The sequence below is a fragment of the Culex pipiens genome, chromosome 3, assembly GCF_016801865.2.
Source record: "Culex pipiens pallens isolate TS chromosome 3, TS_CPP_V2, whole genome shotgun sequence".
Taxonomy (NCBI): domain Eukaryota; kingdom Metazoa; phylum Arthropoda; class Insecta; order Diptera; family Culicidae; genus Culex; species Culex pipiens.
In genome coordinates this window covers 36,755,086-36,773,823 of record NC_068939.1, presented here as the reverse complement: position 1 = coordinate 36,773,823, position 18,738 = coordinate 36,755,086, and the positions used below count along the sequence as shown (strand labels likewise).

Below are 18,738 nucleotides of genomic sequence, written 5' to 3'. Positions count from 1 at the left end.
CGCGCGCGAAGTAGCACGGACCCTTGCACATTTCCCAATTTATGACCCAATGAGCCAAGCCATTGAACCGCCACAAAACAATCGAACAAATTGCACTCATAATGCTTATCCCGAGATTGCAAAAGCTTCCGACGTCCGTCCTGCACTACAATCTCTTTCGGTCTTATCGCCGCAATCACGGAATCGTACCGCCTTGCTCGAGTAGGTGAAGCGATTTTAAACCGTTTCAAATTAGAACCATAATGGGTACAGTTGGGTCGAAAATGGGTACATCAACCCAAAACTGCACTTTGCTGGAATGCAGCCCAAAAGGAAGCTGCTCCGCTGAAATCCCTTGCACTAAAGCTCACAATCACAATATTATTAAATTACGTTTAATCCTGTTCCGTTGTACTACTCGTGCCTCTGCAGAACATCGCGAACGTTTTGCGCAGCGGAGTTGAGTTCTCATTCCAATTTTCAAAGAACACCATCGCTGCTGGCACCACTCACTACCACTGTTTGGATTGCTTTCAAAGGACACATTCCATTTCATTCCTCGCCGTGCCATTCCGTGCCATTTCACTTCACTTTCATTAAGATAATAAACGAAATGCCATCGGCGGGGCAAAACCAGCTGGGTGAGGGAACTACAGGAAGCTCGCGTCAACATTTGGAATTATGTTTGAAGATTGAAGTTGACACGGGACTGAATATGGCACAGTGAATACTTGAGTCGTGAAATTGTTAAGAAATCTGAGAGTTTCAGAGTTTTAAGATAAACCCCCCCCCCACCATCTCAATCGCGATTGCAACACGTCAAATCAATAATTTTGCACCCCATCCCAATTTTCCTAACGGATTTGGCATCACATTCTGACAGTCTTGAATGCTGTGGCACCATCCAAAGGGATGTCGCAATCCCAACCAACCAAACTTCAACAAATCCAAAAATAAAAGTACAAAAATTGGTCCCGTTCCAGCACGATCTCGTCCGTCCCAAATTGGTTGATTACTAAAAACCAAACTAGTTGGAGCAGCAAAAAAAAAAGAGAGAGAGTGTGAGCAAGTTTTAGGAGGAAACGACTAGCATCCAATTAACTTTTCGCATTTGGAAGCCCTACCAAGTTGAAGGGGGGATGGGAAATCCAACACTTCCGTCCAGCAAAGGGGAGGATTCTCCGATTTCAGTGGCCACAACGTCAACCCATAAAGTGGTTTCTAGTTTGCCCCTTTCCCCCCACTCAAACTGGTCAAACTCCAATGTGTTTATTTTTGGTTTCTGGTTTTGGCTAACTTTTCATCTGTCGTTTTTTTCTCCAACAGCATGTTTGCAAAACCGTCGTTTGACTGATTGGCTCTTAGTTTATGACCCATTTTGAAATAAATAATGGTCAATTTAATGGCTTTACTAGCTTTGAGTAGCAGCTGTCATTTGCGTTTAAAATTAGTCCCGTTTCCACTCACTCGGTCACAAAGTAGTATCTCGCACCACGACAAACTCTCAAGGCTCTCGTCGCAACAAGAACGGCTGAAATATTTCGTGCAGGCGTGAAATGTTTCGCCGAGAAAATTTTCTTCGTCTTGTGCGAAAGCTTCGCGCTGCTAAGACGTGGCGAAGGAAAACGGCAATCAAATCGGAAAAGCGACTTGGTGGGTTTTCTCGCTTTTTGTCTCTGCGCTGACCGCAGCACACTCTGGTGGGGGATTTTTCCGGTGGTTGGGAAAGCTTGGGAGGAAAAGTTGATGGTTATCATGGTGGCTTTTACTTTCATGAAGATAATTATTCTCAGTTAAATTCATCCAATTCAATTTCAAATTTAAATTATCGCGTGTAATCGATATAACAAATCGATTACTTTCAAGAAATTTTACCCTTCACTGCCCTTGTTTGCCTTGCTCAAAGGGTCATTTTGAACAACTTTTGTTTAATGATATGTTTTTCTTTATTCATTTTTAGTATTTTTATAGGCATTTATCTTATTTATATTTTGTTTTTCTATTTAAAGTATAAGGTTTATTCAATAAAATCTATTTTTAATGATCTTCAAGCCACTCTTCATTTTATTACTAAAAAAACTTGCCATTTTCTAATGCAACTTATGGTCGGATTGTCAATCTAAAAAAAGGAAACATTCGTAACATTTTCCGATCTTTTCGAAAATAATATTTTTAGAATTTATTAAATCAAGACTAGCATTTCAAAAGGGCAACAAATCAATATTACGCCTATTTAGAATGTTCGTCTTGCGTCCAATATTTCCAAAATATTTTTTTTCGAATAGATCGGGAAATTATACGATGGTTTCATTTTTTAACATTGAACATCGGACCATTAGTTGCTGAGACATCAGCGTTAGAAAATGGAGGGTTGTTTGGGTGATACTTGGGAAAACTTTAATTTTCCCGTTACTTTTTATTTGAGACGCTGTACCTCAGCAACCAGAGGTCCAATCTTCAATTTTATGAACTCTTCAAACAAAATATTTTCGGTAAAGGTCACTCGAAGTCACTATTTTTCAATTGGAAACCGGGCACTTTATCAAAAAATCTGTTAAATATGGCTTAAATCGGCCGATTTCGAAGAAAATTGATGACCCTCAAAATGTCAGCAAAAACTCTGCAACGGTTTTAAATATGTATCTGCAGATTTAGTGTGTCCATCCCGGGAATTATCGGGACAAAATTCCCGGGATTCTTCCGAAACCGAGAATTCCCGAATCTCGGGAAATTTTATATTATGTCCCGGGAATTCCCGAAATTAAAAAAACAAATTTTGGCCTGAAAGTTCAGATTTGGTTGTGGATATAGATGAACAGTTCAATACTTAGTAATTGATAAGAATGTTATAGCATTGCATTTTTTATCAGCAGAAATCAGCATTCATTTCACTTATCAGCGAAAATTGTTAAAATTTTGGAGCACAGATCTGCGAAATGCCTAGCGCATAAAATATTTTCTATTAAATTTATATATATATTTTTAAAAATACGAAGTCCCAAATCAAGACAAATGTATCGAATTAAGACTATGGCTGTTTAAGCAATTTTTTTTTGCAAAATGTTTTGACTTTTTATTGAATTCGGTTAAAACAGGAAGAGGACAAAACAGTTAGTACACCGATTTCCAAATTTATTGCACTAAAATAAAATATCCTGTATCTATTCAGACTATAGTCCGATTTTCCCCAGTTGGGGGTAGTTACGTAAAATAATTTGTAAAATATGTTTTATATAAAACATAAAAATCTAAACTTATCTAAACCTCAACAGTTTTCTAGTTATGTCATATAACAAAAATAAAAAATAAATGTTTAAAAAAGACTTATTTAATTTGAATCACACTGGATCAGAAATAGTGGTTCATTTTAAATTCAAAGCACAACAAAGAAAAAAAATGTTTTAAGCTGTCTAAAAACTGCTATCTTTGTTTAGATTGAGTATAAATTATCACCAAATAATAATATTGAGCTAATTCTATGATTTTAAGCTTGAAAAACATATAAAAAATAATGAAAACATAAATTTTATTTATGGCAACTCAAAATAGCGCAAACTTTTTCTACGCGAAAATTAAAAATAGCGCTAACTTTTTATACGCATTTTTTTTACGTTAGAACCAAAATTCGCATTAAAAAAGGTTTGACTGTATCTTTAAAGCTTTCAGAAAGCTATTTTAAGCTTATTTTGTTCTACAAAACACTTTGCTTATCTTGCTTTGTTTTTTTCTTTTTCATTTTTAGACTTTTTTCTCGTCCCGAATTTCTTCCAGATTTCCCGAAAAAAAATCCTGTTTACAATTTTCCCAGGAATTCCCGAAAAAAAAACCCTCATAGAAGGTTGTGCTTGAAGAATTAGGTTAATTTGTTTAAAAGTGTTCGAGAAATTACAGTTTAAAATTGAACAATTATAGAGCACTAGAGCTACCAAGGGTGTAAGAGGTTGAAATATGAAAATACTAAACAACTTTTTTGCTATGAACATTCTTTCAACCGAAATCATTTATTATGTTAAATCATTAAAATACTACTTCGTTTTATATAATATAATAGTGTCCGAATAAGGGAAACATATTTCAAAAACAGGCTCCAAATATTTAAAGACTTTGATGTGGTCTCGTGGCGCAGGGGTAGCGGCTTCGGTTGCCGATCCCGATGATGCTATGAGACGCGGGTTCGATTCCCGCCTTATCCACTGAGCTTCTATCGGATGGTGAAGTAAAACGTCGGTCCCGGTTTCTCCTGTCTCGTCAGAGGCGCTGGAGCAGAAATCCCACGTTAGAGGAAGGCCATGCCCCGGGGGGCGTAGTGCCAATAGTTTCGTTTCGAGTTGGAATTGCATAAAAATGGTAATTCAAGTAAAAAGCAGATGTTTAAGGTAAATTCAATGCTTATCTATTTATTCATGAGCTCGAATCAGTAGGATTTGCTCTAGAAAAATATGTAACTTTTGAAACAATCGAAGGACAACTTATAAATTTAGAAAATTTATATATTTTCTTGAAGTTGTTTGTTTTTTTACAAATCTCACACTTATTTTGACCCCTTATGTTGCTATTCTATACAATTTTGTTGCAAAATATGAATCAGGATCAGAACAAATTTCAATCAATTTCAAATTTCCCAGAAATTCTCGGGAAATTTGTTTAAAATTTCCCGTTTCCCGGGAATTTTGTAACCCCGGGAAATTGGACGCTCTAATTTATATCGATCATTTTTTTTCTACAGTATTACGTCTATTCTGCAACCTCTAACCATTGACTGCTACGCGTTTAAAAAAATCAAATCAATTGTTTGATTTTTCGAAGAAAAAAAATTACATACAAAACATACCATTAGCTTTTAAGTCGGTACGAAGTGCTTCAAAATCAATACAAAAAATACTGCATGCTATTTCCAACTCAAAATATAGGGAAAATTAGTAAAACAAATATGAAACTTTTCTTAACTTCAAATTTATATTTTTATGAGATATAACAGTTCTTATTTTTTACGATGAGTTAAAATCAATATAAATCGATTGAGAAAGTTAAACAAATCACAACTTAAATAAAACTTAAATTGCTCCAACAATAAATACTTCAATCAGGCCTTTTCAAACAATGTTGTTATTTTTGAAGCTCAGCTTTGGCTAAAGAAGATCAAATGAAATTTAAAAAAAAAACAATTCAAAATAAACATTCAAACTTGAAAACAAATATGTTGAAAAAAGCAAGAAAAATATAAAGCAATTCCTTTTGAAAAGAGCATGAACCGTAAAAAGTTCTCCAATCGGGCACATTTTTCTGGGAGTACTTTTATCAAAATTATTAGACCCGTTTTATTGCCATTAGTGTGACCTTCATCGTGCTAGAGTGATCCCAAAAACGGCAATTTTCATCAATTTTCACAAAAACAACATTTTTCAAAAATGCATAACTTCGTGCCGTTTTAACTGATTTTAGCTGTCTTGGACGCAAATGAATTAGTTTGTTTTTCAAGCAAAAATAAGTTGAGATCCGAAACGCCAAATATTTGAAAAAGTCGAATGAAAACTTAAAAAGGCGTTTGACCGTGTCTGTATGAAATGCCGGGATTAATTTGTCATATTGAATAAAGCATGTAAAGAAATAAAACAGCGACTTTCCGTCAAATCAACAGGATCTAAGATCCGAATTGTCTCCAAAATGTACTGGGAACTGATTTCTATGGAGATGCATGGTGCTCAATGTAAATAAATCCGATGAATTATTTTAAAAATTCACACAAAATTAAAAATTTTGGAAACGGATTTATGTCATTTTTTGGATATGTTACGTAAAACATAGTGACATATCCGAAAAAAAGTGTACGCTTTAAGGTTATTATGAACGTGGCCCTGAACTTTTATCTAGCTATATAATCATCTAACTTTGCAACGCTGCGAGAAAATCGTCTAAAAACGCCAAATTTGGACCACCTTTATTCGGTTTGGCCCATTCTAATCACTAAACATAAAAATACATGTTCAATCATTTGGTCTAAGTATTTCCAGCTTTCTTGGAATCGGTCATTTAAAATTTGTTTTAAAATGTTAGAACTAAAGAAAAATTAACTTTTTTCAACATTGACCAAAAACAAGTCAACAATACCCCGAACCACAACAACAAATAAACACACACTTTAATTAGGCGATTGCTCAGGGACCGGTCACACTTCGGACAGTTTAGTGCCATCAAGCCCTGTCTAGGTGGTGGTGGTAGTTGATTTATTTCAGGCAGCTTTAACATGTTTGTCATTCGCTGCCTTGGGCCCTGTCTAGGAGACGAAGAAAAAAGAGTACGTCAAAATAACAACATCATCTTAACCAGCGCGCGCTCTCACATCACCAAGCTTGTCAGGCTCACCGTAATTACGTTGTTGTTTTCCTTTCAATTCCTGCAAAATATTTACCCTAAGTACCCTCCGGCCACGGCGGAGACAGCTTTTCACATCGCATCCAAGGTTTTTTTTCATCAATTTGACGACTGAATTAAAAACCACAAACTTTCTGTTGCTTTCGCGAGGACATCATCGGCTATTTTTGGGATATCGGTTGAAGATATTTTCGGTGTTTCGTTCACAAATTTCAAATTAAAATTTGTGTCACTAATAATTTAGCCGCGGATGCAGTTTTCCCCCCCGACGGCGCGCATGTTGACAATTTAGCATTTTTGCGTTAATCCCGGCGATGCGCAACTTTTAATTCATTTCGATACATTCTTCTTCCAAGTTGAAAAATCACTCAAGTTTGAGACTCGCCAACAGCTGAGATCTCTCATCGCCCCTGTGCACACGAGTTTAACCTAAACAACAACACAAGAAAAAAACGAGTTTTTCATTTTAGAAAAGGAAAAACCCCGAGTGAAAAATCTCCTTCAATAATCGCAAACGATCAATCTTCTAACAAAAAAGCGCCACCCAGTCAGAACGAAGAGGACGAAACTCGTCTTGAATTTATTTCGTCCCGACGTCGACCAAATCGACGCGGTCGTGCTATCTTGTCGCACCCGCCATTTCGACGTTCCGAGAAAAACGCGTTTTGATGTTTTACCTTGAATAAACAAAAACTAGAGCACGCAATGTAAACAATAACAAACACAAATAAGTTTGGTTGAAGTTGGTTGCTGGTGTTCCGACCCGGGCAGACGGTAATAACAAAATTCATAATATTTCAATAACAAATCCTGTTAAAATAACAAACAGTGTTATTATTTTAACCTGAAGTTCAACTTCAAGAAGAAAAATTAATAACAGTTTCTGATAAAATAACAATATTTGGTATTGAAGTGATATTATATTGAAAATGTTTAATAACACGCCAATAAGAGGAAATGTTATACATTTCAAAAACTCTCCTAATAACAAAATTTGTTATTCGTTCGGTATACTGACTTAGAAATAAAATTACCACAAATCGCACAAATGGAAAAGTTTCTAAGTGTCCATAACACAATCTGTTATTATTTTTTCTTTTGTTAAATATGTTTAGATCTTTGGGATAATTTTGTCTAATTTCGTCGGGGTCAATATTTTGGCCATGAAATGGGGTCCTTAAGCTAAAATTATTCTAAAAAGTTGAAATATTGGAAGTTGATTTTTTAAATTATTTGATATACCCCCTAAGGGACTTTGCTAAAATTGGCTAGAACTATGGGATAATTTTGACCAATTTCGTCGGGGTCATTATTTTGGCCATGAAATGGGGTCCTTAAGCTAAAATTATTCGAAAAAGTTGAAATTTTGAAAGTTGATTTTTTTAATTATTTGATATACCCCCTAAAGGACTTAGTTTAAAATGGTTAGAACTATGGGATAATTTTGACCAATTTCGTCGGGGTCATTATTTTGGCCATGAAATGGGGTCCTTAAGCTAAAATTATTCTAAAAAGTTGAAATTTTGAAAGTTGATTTTTTTAATTATTTGATATACCCCCTAAAGGACTTAGTTTAAAATGGTTAGAACTATGGGATAATTTTTACCAATTTCGTCAGGGTCATTATTTTGGCCATGAAATGGGGTCCTTAAGCTAAAATTATTCTAAAAAGTTGAAATTTTGAAAGTTGATTTTTTTAATTATTTGATATACCCCCTAAGGGACTTTGTTAAAATTGGCTAGAACTATGGGATAATTTTTACCAATTTCATCGGGATCATTATTTTGGTCATGAAATGGGGTCCTTAAGCTAAAATTATTCTAAAAAGTTGAAATTTTGAAAGTTGATTTTTTTAATTATTTGATATACCCCCTAAAGGACTTAGTTTAAAATGGTTAGAACTATGGGATAATTTTTACCAATTTCGTCAGGGTCATTATTTTGGCCATGAAATGGGGTCCTTAAGCTAAAATTATTCTAAAAAGTTGAAATTTTGAAAGTTGATTTTTTTAATTATTTGATATACCCCCTAAAGGACTTAATTTAAAATGGTTAGAACTATGGGATAATTTTGACCAATTTCGTCAGGGTCATTATTTTGGCCATGAAATGGGGTCCTTAAGCTAAAATTATTATAAAAAGTTGAAATTTTGAAAGTTGATTTTTTTAATTATTTGATATACCCCCTAAGGGATTTTACTAAAATTGGCTAGAACTATGGGATAATTTTGACCAATTTCGTCGGGGTCATTATTTTGGCCATGAAATGGGGTCCTTAAGCTAAAATTATTATAAAAAGTTGAAATTTTGAAAGTTGATTTTTTTAATTATTTGATATATCCCCTAAAGGACTTAGTTTAAAATGGTTAGAACTATGGGATAATTTTGACCAATTTCGTCGGGGTCATTATTTTGGCCATGAAATGGGGTCCTTAAGCTAAAATTATTCTAAAAAGTTGAAATTTTGAAAGTTGATTTTTTTAATTATTTGATATACCCCCTAAGGGATTTTACTAAAATTGGCTAGAACTATGAAATAATTTTGACCAATTTCATCGGGGTCATTATTTCACCATGAAATGGGGTTTCAAGCTAAAATTAATCCGATAAATTAACTTTTGAGAGTTCTTTTTTTTATTTTGTTATATTCGGTAACGGAATTGATTTATTTATTGAGAATTTTTGAAGTGTGAATAACAAAAACTGTTATTATTTTCACAGAGCCAGGAAGTCGGAGCTGACGTTGAAGTTCGAGCTGGAGTGTGACCTCGGAGACTGCATCGGATTCATCTAATTTTCAGCAACTTTTACTTGGAGTCGGAATCTGTGAAGTCGGGTATTTTTGGAGAGCTAAAGTCGTCGTTGACGTCATATCCTGCATCCAGTGTCGGAGTTGTCTTCAAAGTATGGATTCAAAGTCGCTTGGAGGTACCCGACTCTACAGCCCTGACTAGTACAGAGGAGTTATGGCAACTGCAGGTTTATTTGCAAATTATAAATAAACCAAAACAATAACTTTTTTTGTTATGGAGACATACCAGTGCAATAACATTTTTTGTTATTATGCTGCTCCACCTCTCCGCACAAAATAACAAATCTTGTTATTCCTTCATGATTCCTTCTGTGTTATTGGTTTGTTATTGCAATAACAACATAATAACAGTTTAAGTTATTCTTCGAACAAATCTTTGTTATTGATTTTTGTTATTTTAACAACTAATCCGATCATCCCAATAACATATTTCGATCTTCTCACAATATCAAAAACTGACCTTCCCAAGTTATTTCCGTCTGCTCGGGGAGTTATAACAACAAATTTTTACGGCAGTTTAAATTGTACGTGCGTCAAACGTGTTTTGACCTGAAATCCCTTTGGCCAGTTGTCGCACTTACATCAATTTTCAGAGAGTGACAAGATAGCGCGACAAGATTGAAAATACTTTCATATGTAAAGTGACAAAAATGCACGGAGTTTTTTTTTTAGTTTTCATTGAATATCTCAGGGTTGAAATCGAATTTTGGGGATTGTGGGGCGTTCTTAACTCAATTCGGCCCAAAATGCACGTGCGTCAAGTTAGCACGAAGTCGACCGCAAAAAGTCGCAGGTCAACAGCCGAACAATATGGCGGCGGACACACGCGCCACCGATCGCACCAGATTGTGTGGTGCCTGGTTGACATTCGCGAAAAACACACTTTGGGAAGGAAAATTGCCGCTGAGAAGCAGAATCTGCCGTCTCCACAGCTCTGCAATCAATCTGGTTTGGGTTTCACTTGTTTGAAATTTTGGTAAAAATGTAAATTTGAATCAGATTTTTGCTTATTTATTAAAAATAAGGCTGGTACAAATATTTTTGAAAGTTTTTGCCAGGGCCGAGGGACAAAAACTTTTTTAAATATTTGCATCGGCCTAATTAACTTCCAAACAGTTTCACAATACACTTAAACCTCAATGGTTTGACACCAACTGTTGTCAAACGAACGGGGTAATTTTTTAGTTTGACACCCCTTTTAGACGGAGTTCACACACACTACCAAACGTTTGTTTTGATAGTGTGCGTGATAAACTATTTTTTTAACCATCCATCAATCATGCAAAGGAGAATCAATGTAAGTTTACATGCAAAAGTATGTAGTTTTACGCAATCCTAAAAAAAAAAATAACTTTTGCGTGCTTTCTAATCAAATCTTTGAGTAGGATTCTAAGAAAAGAACGCTTCACTAAAATTTATCTTTAGATTGTTGACGTTCGAGGTGATGACAGCTGACATGAGAATCCCAAATTTGGATCCTGCTTGTCACTTCAACGGTTTTGAAACGCCAGCAGCGTTCTCATCTTGACTATTTTTAAGTGGCTGCCAACTTGCAATTCTAAAAATACATCTTAAAGCATTCTTCATCGTGAATCAATTGTTCAAAAGAGTCCAATTACCAAAACGGTAATATTGTCAAACCACGCTGAATCGACCACGTGTTGCTATTTGTCGCCACGCCATTATATCCAATATCATCAAACCCAAAGTTGTAACGCAAATTTGTTTTGTTTTTATCGCCACTTTTGGCGTGCACTCCTGCTGCACTCGCCGGCACTTGTTTGTCCCCGAACTTGACTTCCCTCGGCGTAGTCGACGCCGCTTCTTCATGATAGTCATCGTAAACGGCAGAAAAAAACAACGACATTAGAAATAATGTTGAATCAATACAACAAGCCGGCGAGTACGAGCACGACGACCCGCCTTTGAGTCATCCCTGTAGTACTATCCAACTAGTAGTTGTTGATACCCCCATCGAATCCCCAACCCAACCTCCTCCGAGACGGAATCCCCCCCAGATCCTAGAGCTTTCACTCTCAAACAAACCGACCAAAAGAAGCCCGGTTCGGCAGCTGCTCGAATTCCGATCGATCGCCACCGACGACACTCACTTCCCGATGCCTGCCTCGACAATCGATTAGTTCACTTTTGTCACCGATCCGGTTAATTAGTAGTTTTGGTTAATCGCTGCTGCTCCTCTTTCGGACAGAGAGCGCACCATCCCAAGTAGTTCAAAAGTTCTTTGGAAATTCCGGATCCAAGTCATGAACACCCTCTAAGACAAGGACACGTGACCGTGTGAAGAGACCATTTCCCCTCAGTGTGTGTGTGTTGGGAGTGCGGTGAAGATCCGTGGCGAGGTGGTTGTGCAACACCACGCGTTACATAACCTGCTCTCTCGAAAAAAAAAAAGTGTTCGAGAACATTGCCAGAGCACTGAAGATGGGTATCTTTCTGTCGGTTCTAGTGGCCAGCGTGGGCGCCATGGACGTGATCAACTGCTTGGCGTACGTGTCCAACCAGCTGACGGGCAATGGGAATCCACCGGCCGTGGATGCCGATCTCGAGAATTATCGCCGGCTGTTGCGGGAGCAGATCGATGTGGCACCCAAGGAAAAGATCGGCGGAGTAACGTACGCGCAGGACGGCGTGGTGTACAAGGATGGGTACCGCGTGGAAAAGTTCGACGACGATCGGCTCGATCAGCTGAACGTGAAGATCCGGGAGCTGGAGCAACGTAGTCAGGAGAAGGATCAGAAGCTGGATCTGCTGAACGTGAAGCTGGACGAGCTGGAACGAAGGTCCGTGGAGCGCGAGATCGAGATTGAAGGGCTGCGATCGCGATCGGTTAGTCGAGCGGGAAGTCAAGAACCGACGACGTCCCGAGGTGTCCCGTCTATAGTGTTGGGCGAGCAGCAGTCCGATACCCGGTACGGATCGAACCGGTTCCGACCAATTCACCGCGAGGATGACTCACGAAAAACAATTAAGAAGCGCTCCGTTACGTCGAACGTGTCCGAAGATCGCACCGACGAGCTGGATCTGCTCTCCCAAATGGAAGAAGAGGAAGCGAAAAAGATGGAGGATTACGTACCGCTGGTGTACAACCGGGACGAGTACTTGTCCGAGGGAAACAAGCGGCACAAGATCAGTCCAATACAGGAGTTGTGCCAGATGCACGAAGACGAGCACCGCCACCGGATCATGGAGCACTCGCCTGAGCCGAACTTTGGAGCGAACATTTCTAAACCCTGGGGAGACATCCAGCTGGAGGAGACGAAGAAACACGAAAAGCTCGCTCCGCAAGCGGTACATGACATCAAAGAGGAAACTCGAGAAAGCGATGAAAGTGATGATCTGGCGAAAAGCATGGAAGAAACTAAACAGTGGCTGAAAAGCCCACGGAACACCTTCCCGGATGTGTCAACGTCCAACCAGGACCTGCTGAGTCCAGGTGTCTATGTACCGACGGGCGTACGATCTCGATCGGAGAGTCCAGAAGAAGAACATCCCACGTTGAAGCGTACCCGCAAGAAGAGTGACCTTACCGCGCTACTACTGGAGGAAGAACGCCGCGCCGAAGCATTCTCCGGAGTGATCATACAAACCGAGGAATCAGACTCCGAAGGCGGTCGGCGTACGGAGTTCCTGCAGTCCAAATCGCCTTCCCCGTTCGTTGGTCCCTTCATAGAGAACGAACGCTACCAACAGTCAACTGGTCAGCTGATCGCGCTGGTTCTCGAGCCGGAAGAACAATCAGTCTCGCCAGAGCACAAGCGGAAGAAGAGAAACCTTACAGCTGCGCAGCTGGAGGAAGAACGTCGCGCCGAAGCATTCTATGGAGTGACCGTACCGTCTGACGAGTCGGATTCAGAAGGTGTTAATCGCACGGAATTCGTTCGTTCGAAATCTGCAACGCCGAACTTTAGTACTTGCGTAGAAAAAGAACGCTTCCAACAGTCAGCTGGTCAGCTGACCCCGCTGTTGACCGATTCGGAAGTGCAATCTGTCTCGCAAGAACACCAGCGGAAGAAGCGGGACCTTTCAGATATGCAACTGGAAGATGAACGGTGCACTGAAGCTGAATCTCCAACGACCAACGTTGATAACCAGGAAACCATGCATCCGGAGGAACGATCAATCTCCCAAGAGTACCAACAGCTTTCATCGACTTCGCTCCCGCTATCCCCGTCCAGGGATGCCACCATTTCCCCCGCTCCGATAGCCTCCTCCGGTTCCCCTGCCTCTCCCGTTTCGTCGATCGTAGTGAGTACACGTTCCCCCACAATCCCCTCATCCGGCGCGGACAGCTCCTACTGCACGATAACGTTAAAAATCTCTTATCTCGAATTTTAGGACGAATCCGTCAAAGACGGCCTCCCATATTACCAGTCCGGTGACGATCGGTCTGTCTCGTCCTCCTCGGCTGCCGGCGGAAGCGTTTCCGCTGCTGCCCCCGTTGAATCCGAAGAAAATGTAAGTAGGGCTGGTAGTGTTTCTCTTGCTTCTTCCACCGGCCGCTCCGCTAGTCTAGACTTGCATGTTGACCTGGCCGTACCACCACGAACCCCGTCACCAACAACACATACCGGTCTTGCCGTTGCTGGTGGTGGTGGTGGAGCTGCTGGTGCCGGCCGGCAAAGCCCCAAGAGTCCGTCCGTAGAGGATACCCGACCTCCGTCCAGCAGACGCTTCCGGATGCGTACACGCAAGGTTCGCAGCGTAACTCCGATCGACTTCAATCAGACCTTTATGGACGACTTTACCGAGCAGCGGATCAGCGTTTCCCCGTCGGAGCTGGAGGACTACATCAACAGCTTGGACGAGATCAAGATCGATCCACCGAAGCCTGTTACGCCGAACTTTTTTCTTCCGACCACTCCGATGACTTCCGGAGTTCCGAGCTTGATTGTGACCGACGACAAGGGAGAGGATGCACGGTTCCATGATTCATTATCAACGAAAGCGTTCTATGGTGATCATACCGTGGATCTGACGAGGGTTCTGAACCACCGCGTTAGCTACGTGGAATGGATGAAGAAGTTTCCAGAGAGCATGACTAGTCACTTGGAGTTAGAAGACTACGATAGTGATGATGAAGAAGTGGAAAGTATCATCAACGGTGCACAGATGGATGCGCCCGAGCTTCCGGAACCTAAGGACAGTCCCAAGTTTCCGGTTGATATTACCGCTTACGATACCCCGTCTCCGGAACCACAACGAGATCTACTGGCTAGTCCGGAGATTCCTCCGGGTAAATCCCCCGAAGTGCACACTGAATTTCCGTTGAACGTAGTCCCAGCGTACGCCACACCCTCCCCAGTATCTCAGCTATCGGAAGTTTCCGAATCCGAATCTGCCCCCGAGCTCTCTTCCATGGCCCTAGGATCACCACTGCTGAACTCCACAGCTTCACCCAGAAACACTCACTTCACTCCGATCACATCTCCGCTCTCCTCACTCAAATCCCCAACACCCGATCCACACTCCCTATCTCCACACTCCATCCCCCGACTGTACATCCCATCCCCATCCGTGTCCCCAATCCCGATGGACATGACCCCCGAAGAAGCGATCTTCGACATCGGACACCTCGACGGGCTGATCTTCGAAACCAAGAGCCGTTCACCAACGCCTCAGGTACAGCCTCAGTCGCTGTGTCCCCTCTCGCCAGAAGAACTGGCCTACGACATCGGCAACCTCGGCGGACTGATCCTGGGACCGCCGAGCCGGTCCACCTCGCCCCTTCCGCCGTCGCCAACACCGGGATCGCTACAAGCGCCCTTCGCTAGCAGTAGTGGTAGCGCACGAAACACGAAACCAACCGACACGAAACCAGAACAGTCCTGAACAACGCCTGGATTTGAGCAACACACGCAACACCACCGATTCCGATACAAGTTTTTACTCACGCTTTGAGTTTTTAGTTTCTAGTTTGTACTTACTTTACTCTTTTGATACTTAACCTCAATCCAGAGCAAACACACACCAAAACACATACAATGTTGTCAATAAATCGTTTCTGGTCATCCATCGTAACCTCCGGCTCTTTTATTGCTCCTCGCTCTAACTCTCTTCGCGTACAGTTTGTAGTGTTTCTCGCGTAGGCATGTGATGACACGCCGCCGCGTTACTTGGCAGAGATCCCGGTTCCGAGCGCGTTGACAGATCTCCCGTTGGCGGGTTCCTTTCAACGGTGCGCGGATCAGTGACGGAACCATTTTCAAACAATTCAACTTTTTGCGATTCAGCGAAACTCAAACGTCAAAAATAAAATTAGTTTCTCGTATGTTTGTCTGTGCCCCCTTAAAGGTCAACAACGGACGCTGCACCCTAGCCCACCTTTCAGAAGGCGATTTTTATGATGTGCTCCAATTTACCAAATTGATGACCTGGCGTGACTTGAGATTTGCAGGTCGGCGCGGATTAACGCGCGGGGGCTATTTTTGAGCATTGAGTGCACTTTAATTGCATATTGCGTCTGGTGACAGAAGATGTCACCCGGGGCGGGATGAAGGTACGAAAGACCTAGTTTTCGACCAAAGTCTTCAAAGGGTGCCGTATTTTACCATTATTTATGGTTGATCAGCGTCAGAATTATTGCTCGCGGTAAATTGAGGGAAGAGGAATGTGCATTTTGGTTTGTAAGAATGTCGTTTGGCACAGAAAAGAGCAACAAAACTTATCAGAAATTTAAGATTTTGTAGATTCAGAACCACTTACAATAATCCACTTTCAGCAAATTTTATTTATTTGGAAAAAAGATAAAAAAAAATAATTGAAAACTGACTTGTTGGTTTGGCATATTTTGAAAACATTTTCATGAACTGAAACAGAGCAGATATTCGGTTTGTTTGTAGCAGAAACAGTCCGAAACTGGTTTCGAAAAACAATAAATCTCTCAAGTCCCTGAAATCTGTGGTTAAACTTGTCTCGTTGCGCGCCACCTAAAAATAAACCATCGCGTAATTACTCACAAAATAGGCCATCATCGCCGACCGTCACTTGAAAAAGATTTCCCGAGAACTGATAATGACACTTGTTGTTTTCGCCACAAACCGCGTAGGTGGCAGCACCACCAACCCCCAAAATTCTCAGTTTTACTTCTCTAAACCAGCCCCGTGCTGTGTTGAAGGATGTCCCATTTGTAAAATTAGCTCATACCCACATGGATTATCACTTGCGCATCTCGTCATACTTTTGCTTTTGGCCAGCAGTTTGTGGCGGAGGTTCTTCCAATTGCCCACGCGCCGCCGCGGCCCGAAAAAAATGACACTTGTTCGGGGCCGGCCCGAAAACTGACACTAGACTAACGAATCATCAATATTTTGTTTTGCACTCCTGCTGTGGGGGTAATTATTCACGGGGTTTGAAGACCCTTGGCGAGTTGGATTCACTTTTTCAAATTGCAACAAATTTTTTTTTTGATTTTAATTCTGACAGTAAAATTTTTAGCTAAATATTTTTTTCGAAGCAAACAACAAATATTTGACAAGCCAAAGGTCTCCGGTTCACGTCCGCCCTCCAACTCGCGAAATTCACACCGGAAATAGCCGATGATTGAGCTCTGCCACACCAATCGTCGCAGACGTTTTGTGTCATTCGGGGTGTTTTGTTTCTTGTTTTGCCCCCCTCCCTCAACAAAACTCCTCCTTTTGCGCCCGGCCTAAAATCGGCCCGACAGCAGCGCCGAGCGCAAAACAAAAACAACAAACCCAACCTCAAAAACAAAACAACCAAAAACGTTGCGGGGGTTGACAACGTCACTTCAAAGTTTTTTTTTTTTGTTTTGCTGAAAACGCGCGTAAACATGGGATCACGCCGCGGTTCGTGGTGAAAACATCGGGTTATGTTCCGACGGACACGTGATCAACGCGCCGAAATGTCAAACCAAACGCTTCTCGCGTTATGATTGACAGCTGGTCGGATAACCTTAAAATGTTGACGTTTAGCAAGGGGAAGCTCTAAAATGCACCATTTGCAACACAGGCGGTGCACATAAATCATGTTTTTCCTAGAGATTTCTCGCTCGGAGTTTGGAAAGATAAACATCGTGACAAGGCCAACGGCAAAACCTTTGGCGGTCGCGACCACAAACGCCACCGCGTTTGAGCAAAGGGGGAAATTTCCTGCTCCAATTGACAGCTCTCACAGGCAGTGGGAGACATCTAGGGGCGAAAAGTTAAACCTCATTTTTATCGAAGTGTCAGAATTTGGGAAGCGCCTCTGGTGGCGACGACTGAATCCAGAATTGAATTTTAAAAATTTAATGCTTTGATCACCTCTATTTGTCTATGTAAGAAATAGGTTTAGGGGGGGGGGGGGGGGGGGGGTATGGGAATATTTTATATTACGATATTTGTGGATAACCCCTGACAAAATCAAGAACAAATTGTACGAGGGGGTAGGGGGCACGTGCCCCACTAGGCCCTCCCCCTGGTACCGCCAGTGGTTTAGGGGTAAATTTACCTCAGGCAGCTACCACATAAGTTTGTTGCTCATTGATCGCCGCAAAATGATCGAGTTGTGGGTAAAAGTTTATTTACGTAGATCGCGATGTGCAAATTTGCATTGCGCTCCAATATGTGGAGGTTTGCAAAGCTAAACAAACTATGATGATCGTCCCACATTTGGCGATTAGCGTTTACTACTGGCGAGTAAACAATAAATCAAAATTATTCACTCTAAATATTATATTTAGTACATGGTCATGGTTACTGACTATGTTCGTATTTATAATGAATAGTTTAAGCATGAATTTATCGTAGAATAAATATTTCTTTTGACACTGAGTTAAACAACTATAATTATTTTTAAACAAATATGGCTAGTTGAACTTTCAAAGTAAAATTAAACGGAATAACCATAACTCTGTCAACTTAGTGTTGGGTGCCTAAAAGGAGGAAACTTAACTTTTTCCAAAATAAAATAAAAACTGAATTTACAATTTCACGTGTGTGTTTCACTACTTTGAAACAAAGAGTATCATAAAATATATCAGCTACTGTTGGTCTTATTTTAACAGTTAAATAAGAAATTCTTTGCGAAATTTCGCAGACTTCTGAATAAACAAATTATCTAAATTTTAAATATGAGGCTAAAAAAATCGAAGGAGCTTAAAATGCACATCTATCTTGAAATTTTTAAATATTATAATGATTTTCACGGCGTGTTTTCTGGGCAACCTTAAGGAGAAAAAAAAGTCATCGCCGTTTTTAAACGTGTCTTATAGGAAATTTTCTCAGCTTTCCAATGCTTCTAAGAGCGAAATGATTCATCGAGAAATTTCTGAGATATCTATTTTTTAAGTTTTTTGTTCTAAATTCCTTTATTATTTATTGGAAACCTTTAAATAATAGTTTGTGAAACTGGTCAAATGATGTGTTTTTTGTGACATTTACTCATCAAAATGTGCAAAATAAGACAAGAAACAACTTTGTAGAAGGTTGCAAAACGCCAAACATTTTTAAAATTTAGTTTAACCGAGTTTTTGAACATGTGTGATTTATTCAGAAATGAAAATCATAAATCGTATTAAAATATATGTTTTAAAGAATTAATACATTATAACATG

At 40.3% G+C, this 18,738-nt stretch overlaps 1 protein-coding gene across 10 annotated transcripts in view; it reads left to right on the top strand.

The window, feature by feature from the left end:
• Nucleotides 1-18,738, top strand: part of LOC120415778 (four and a half LIM domains protein 2) — a 306,724-nt gene that overhangs the window by 212,591 nt on the left and 75,395 nt on the right. For 3 of the 10 annotated variants that reach the window (XM_052710349.1, XM_052710347.1, XM_052710348.1), the window contains 2 exons: nt 11,632-13,430; nt 13,521-15,203. The exons of 5 other annotated variants lie outside the window; for them this stretch is intronic. In XM_052710349.1, the coding sequence (XP_052566309.1) occupies nt 11,649-13,430; nt 13,521-15,014 (3,276 nt within the window). In that variant the 5' untranslated portion in view covers nt 11,632-11,648 and the 3' untranslated portion in view covers nt 15,015-15,203. Of the gene's footprint in view, nt 1-11,207; nt 13,431-13,520; nt 15,204-18,738 lie in introns of those variants that run through there. 2 more of the 10 variants (XM_052710346.1, XM_039577400.2) reach the window with 2 other exon arrangements.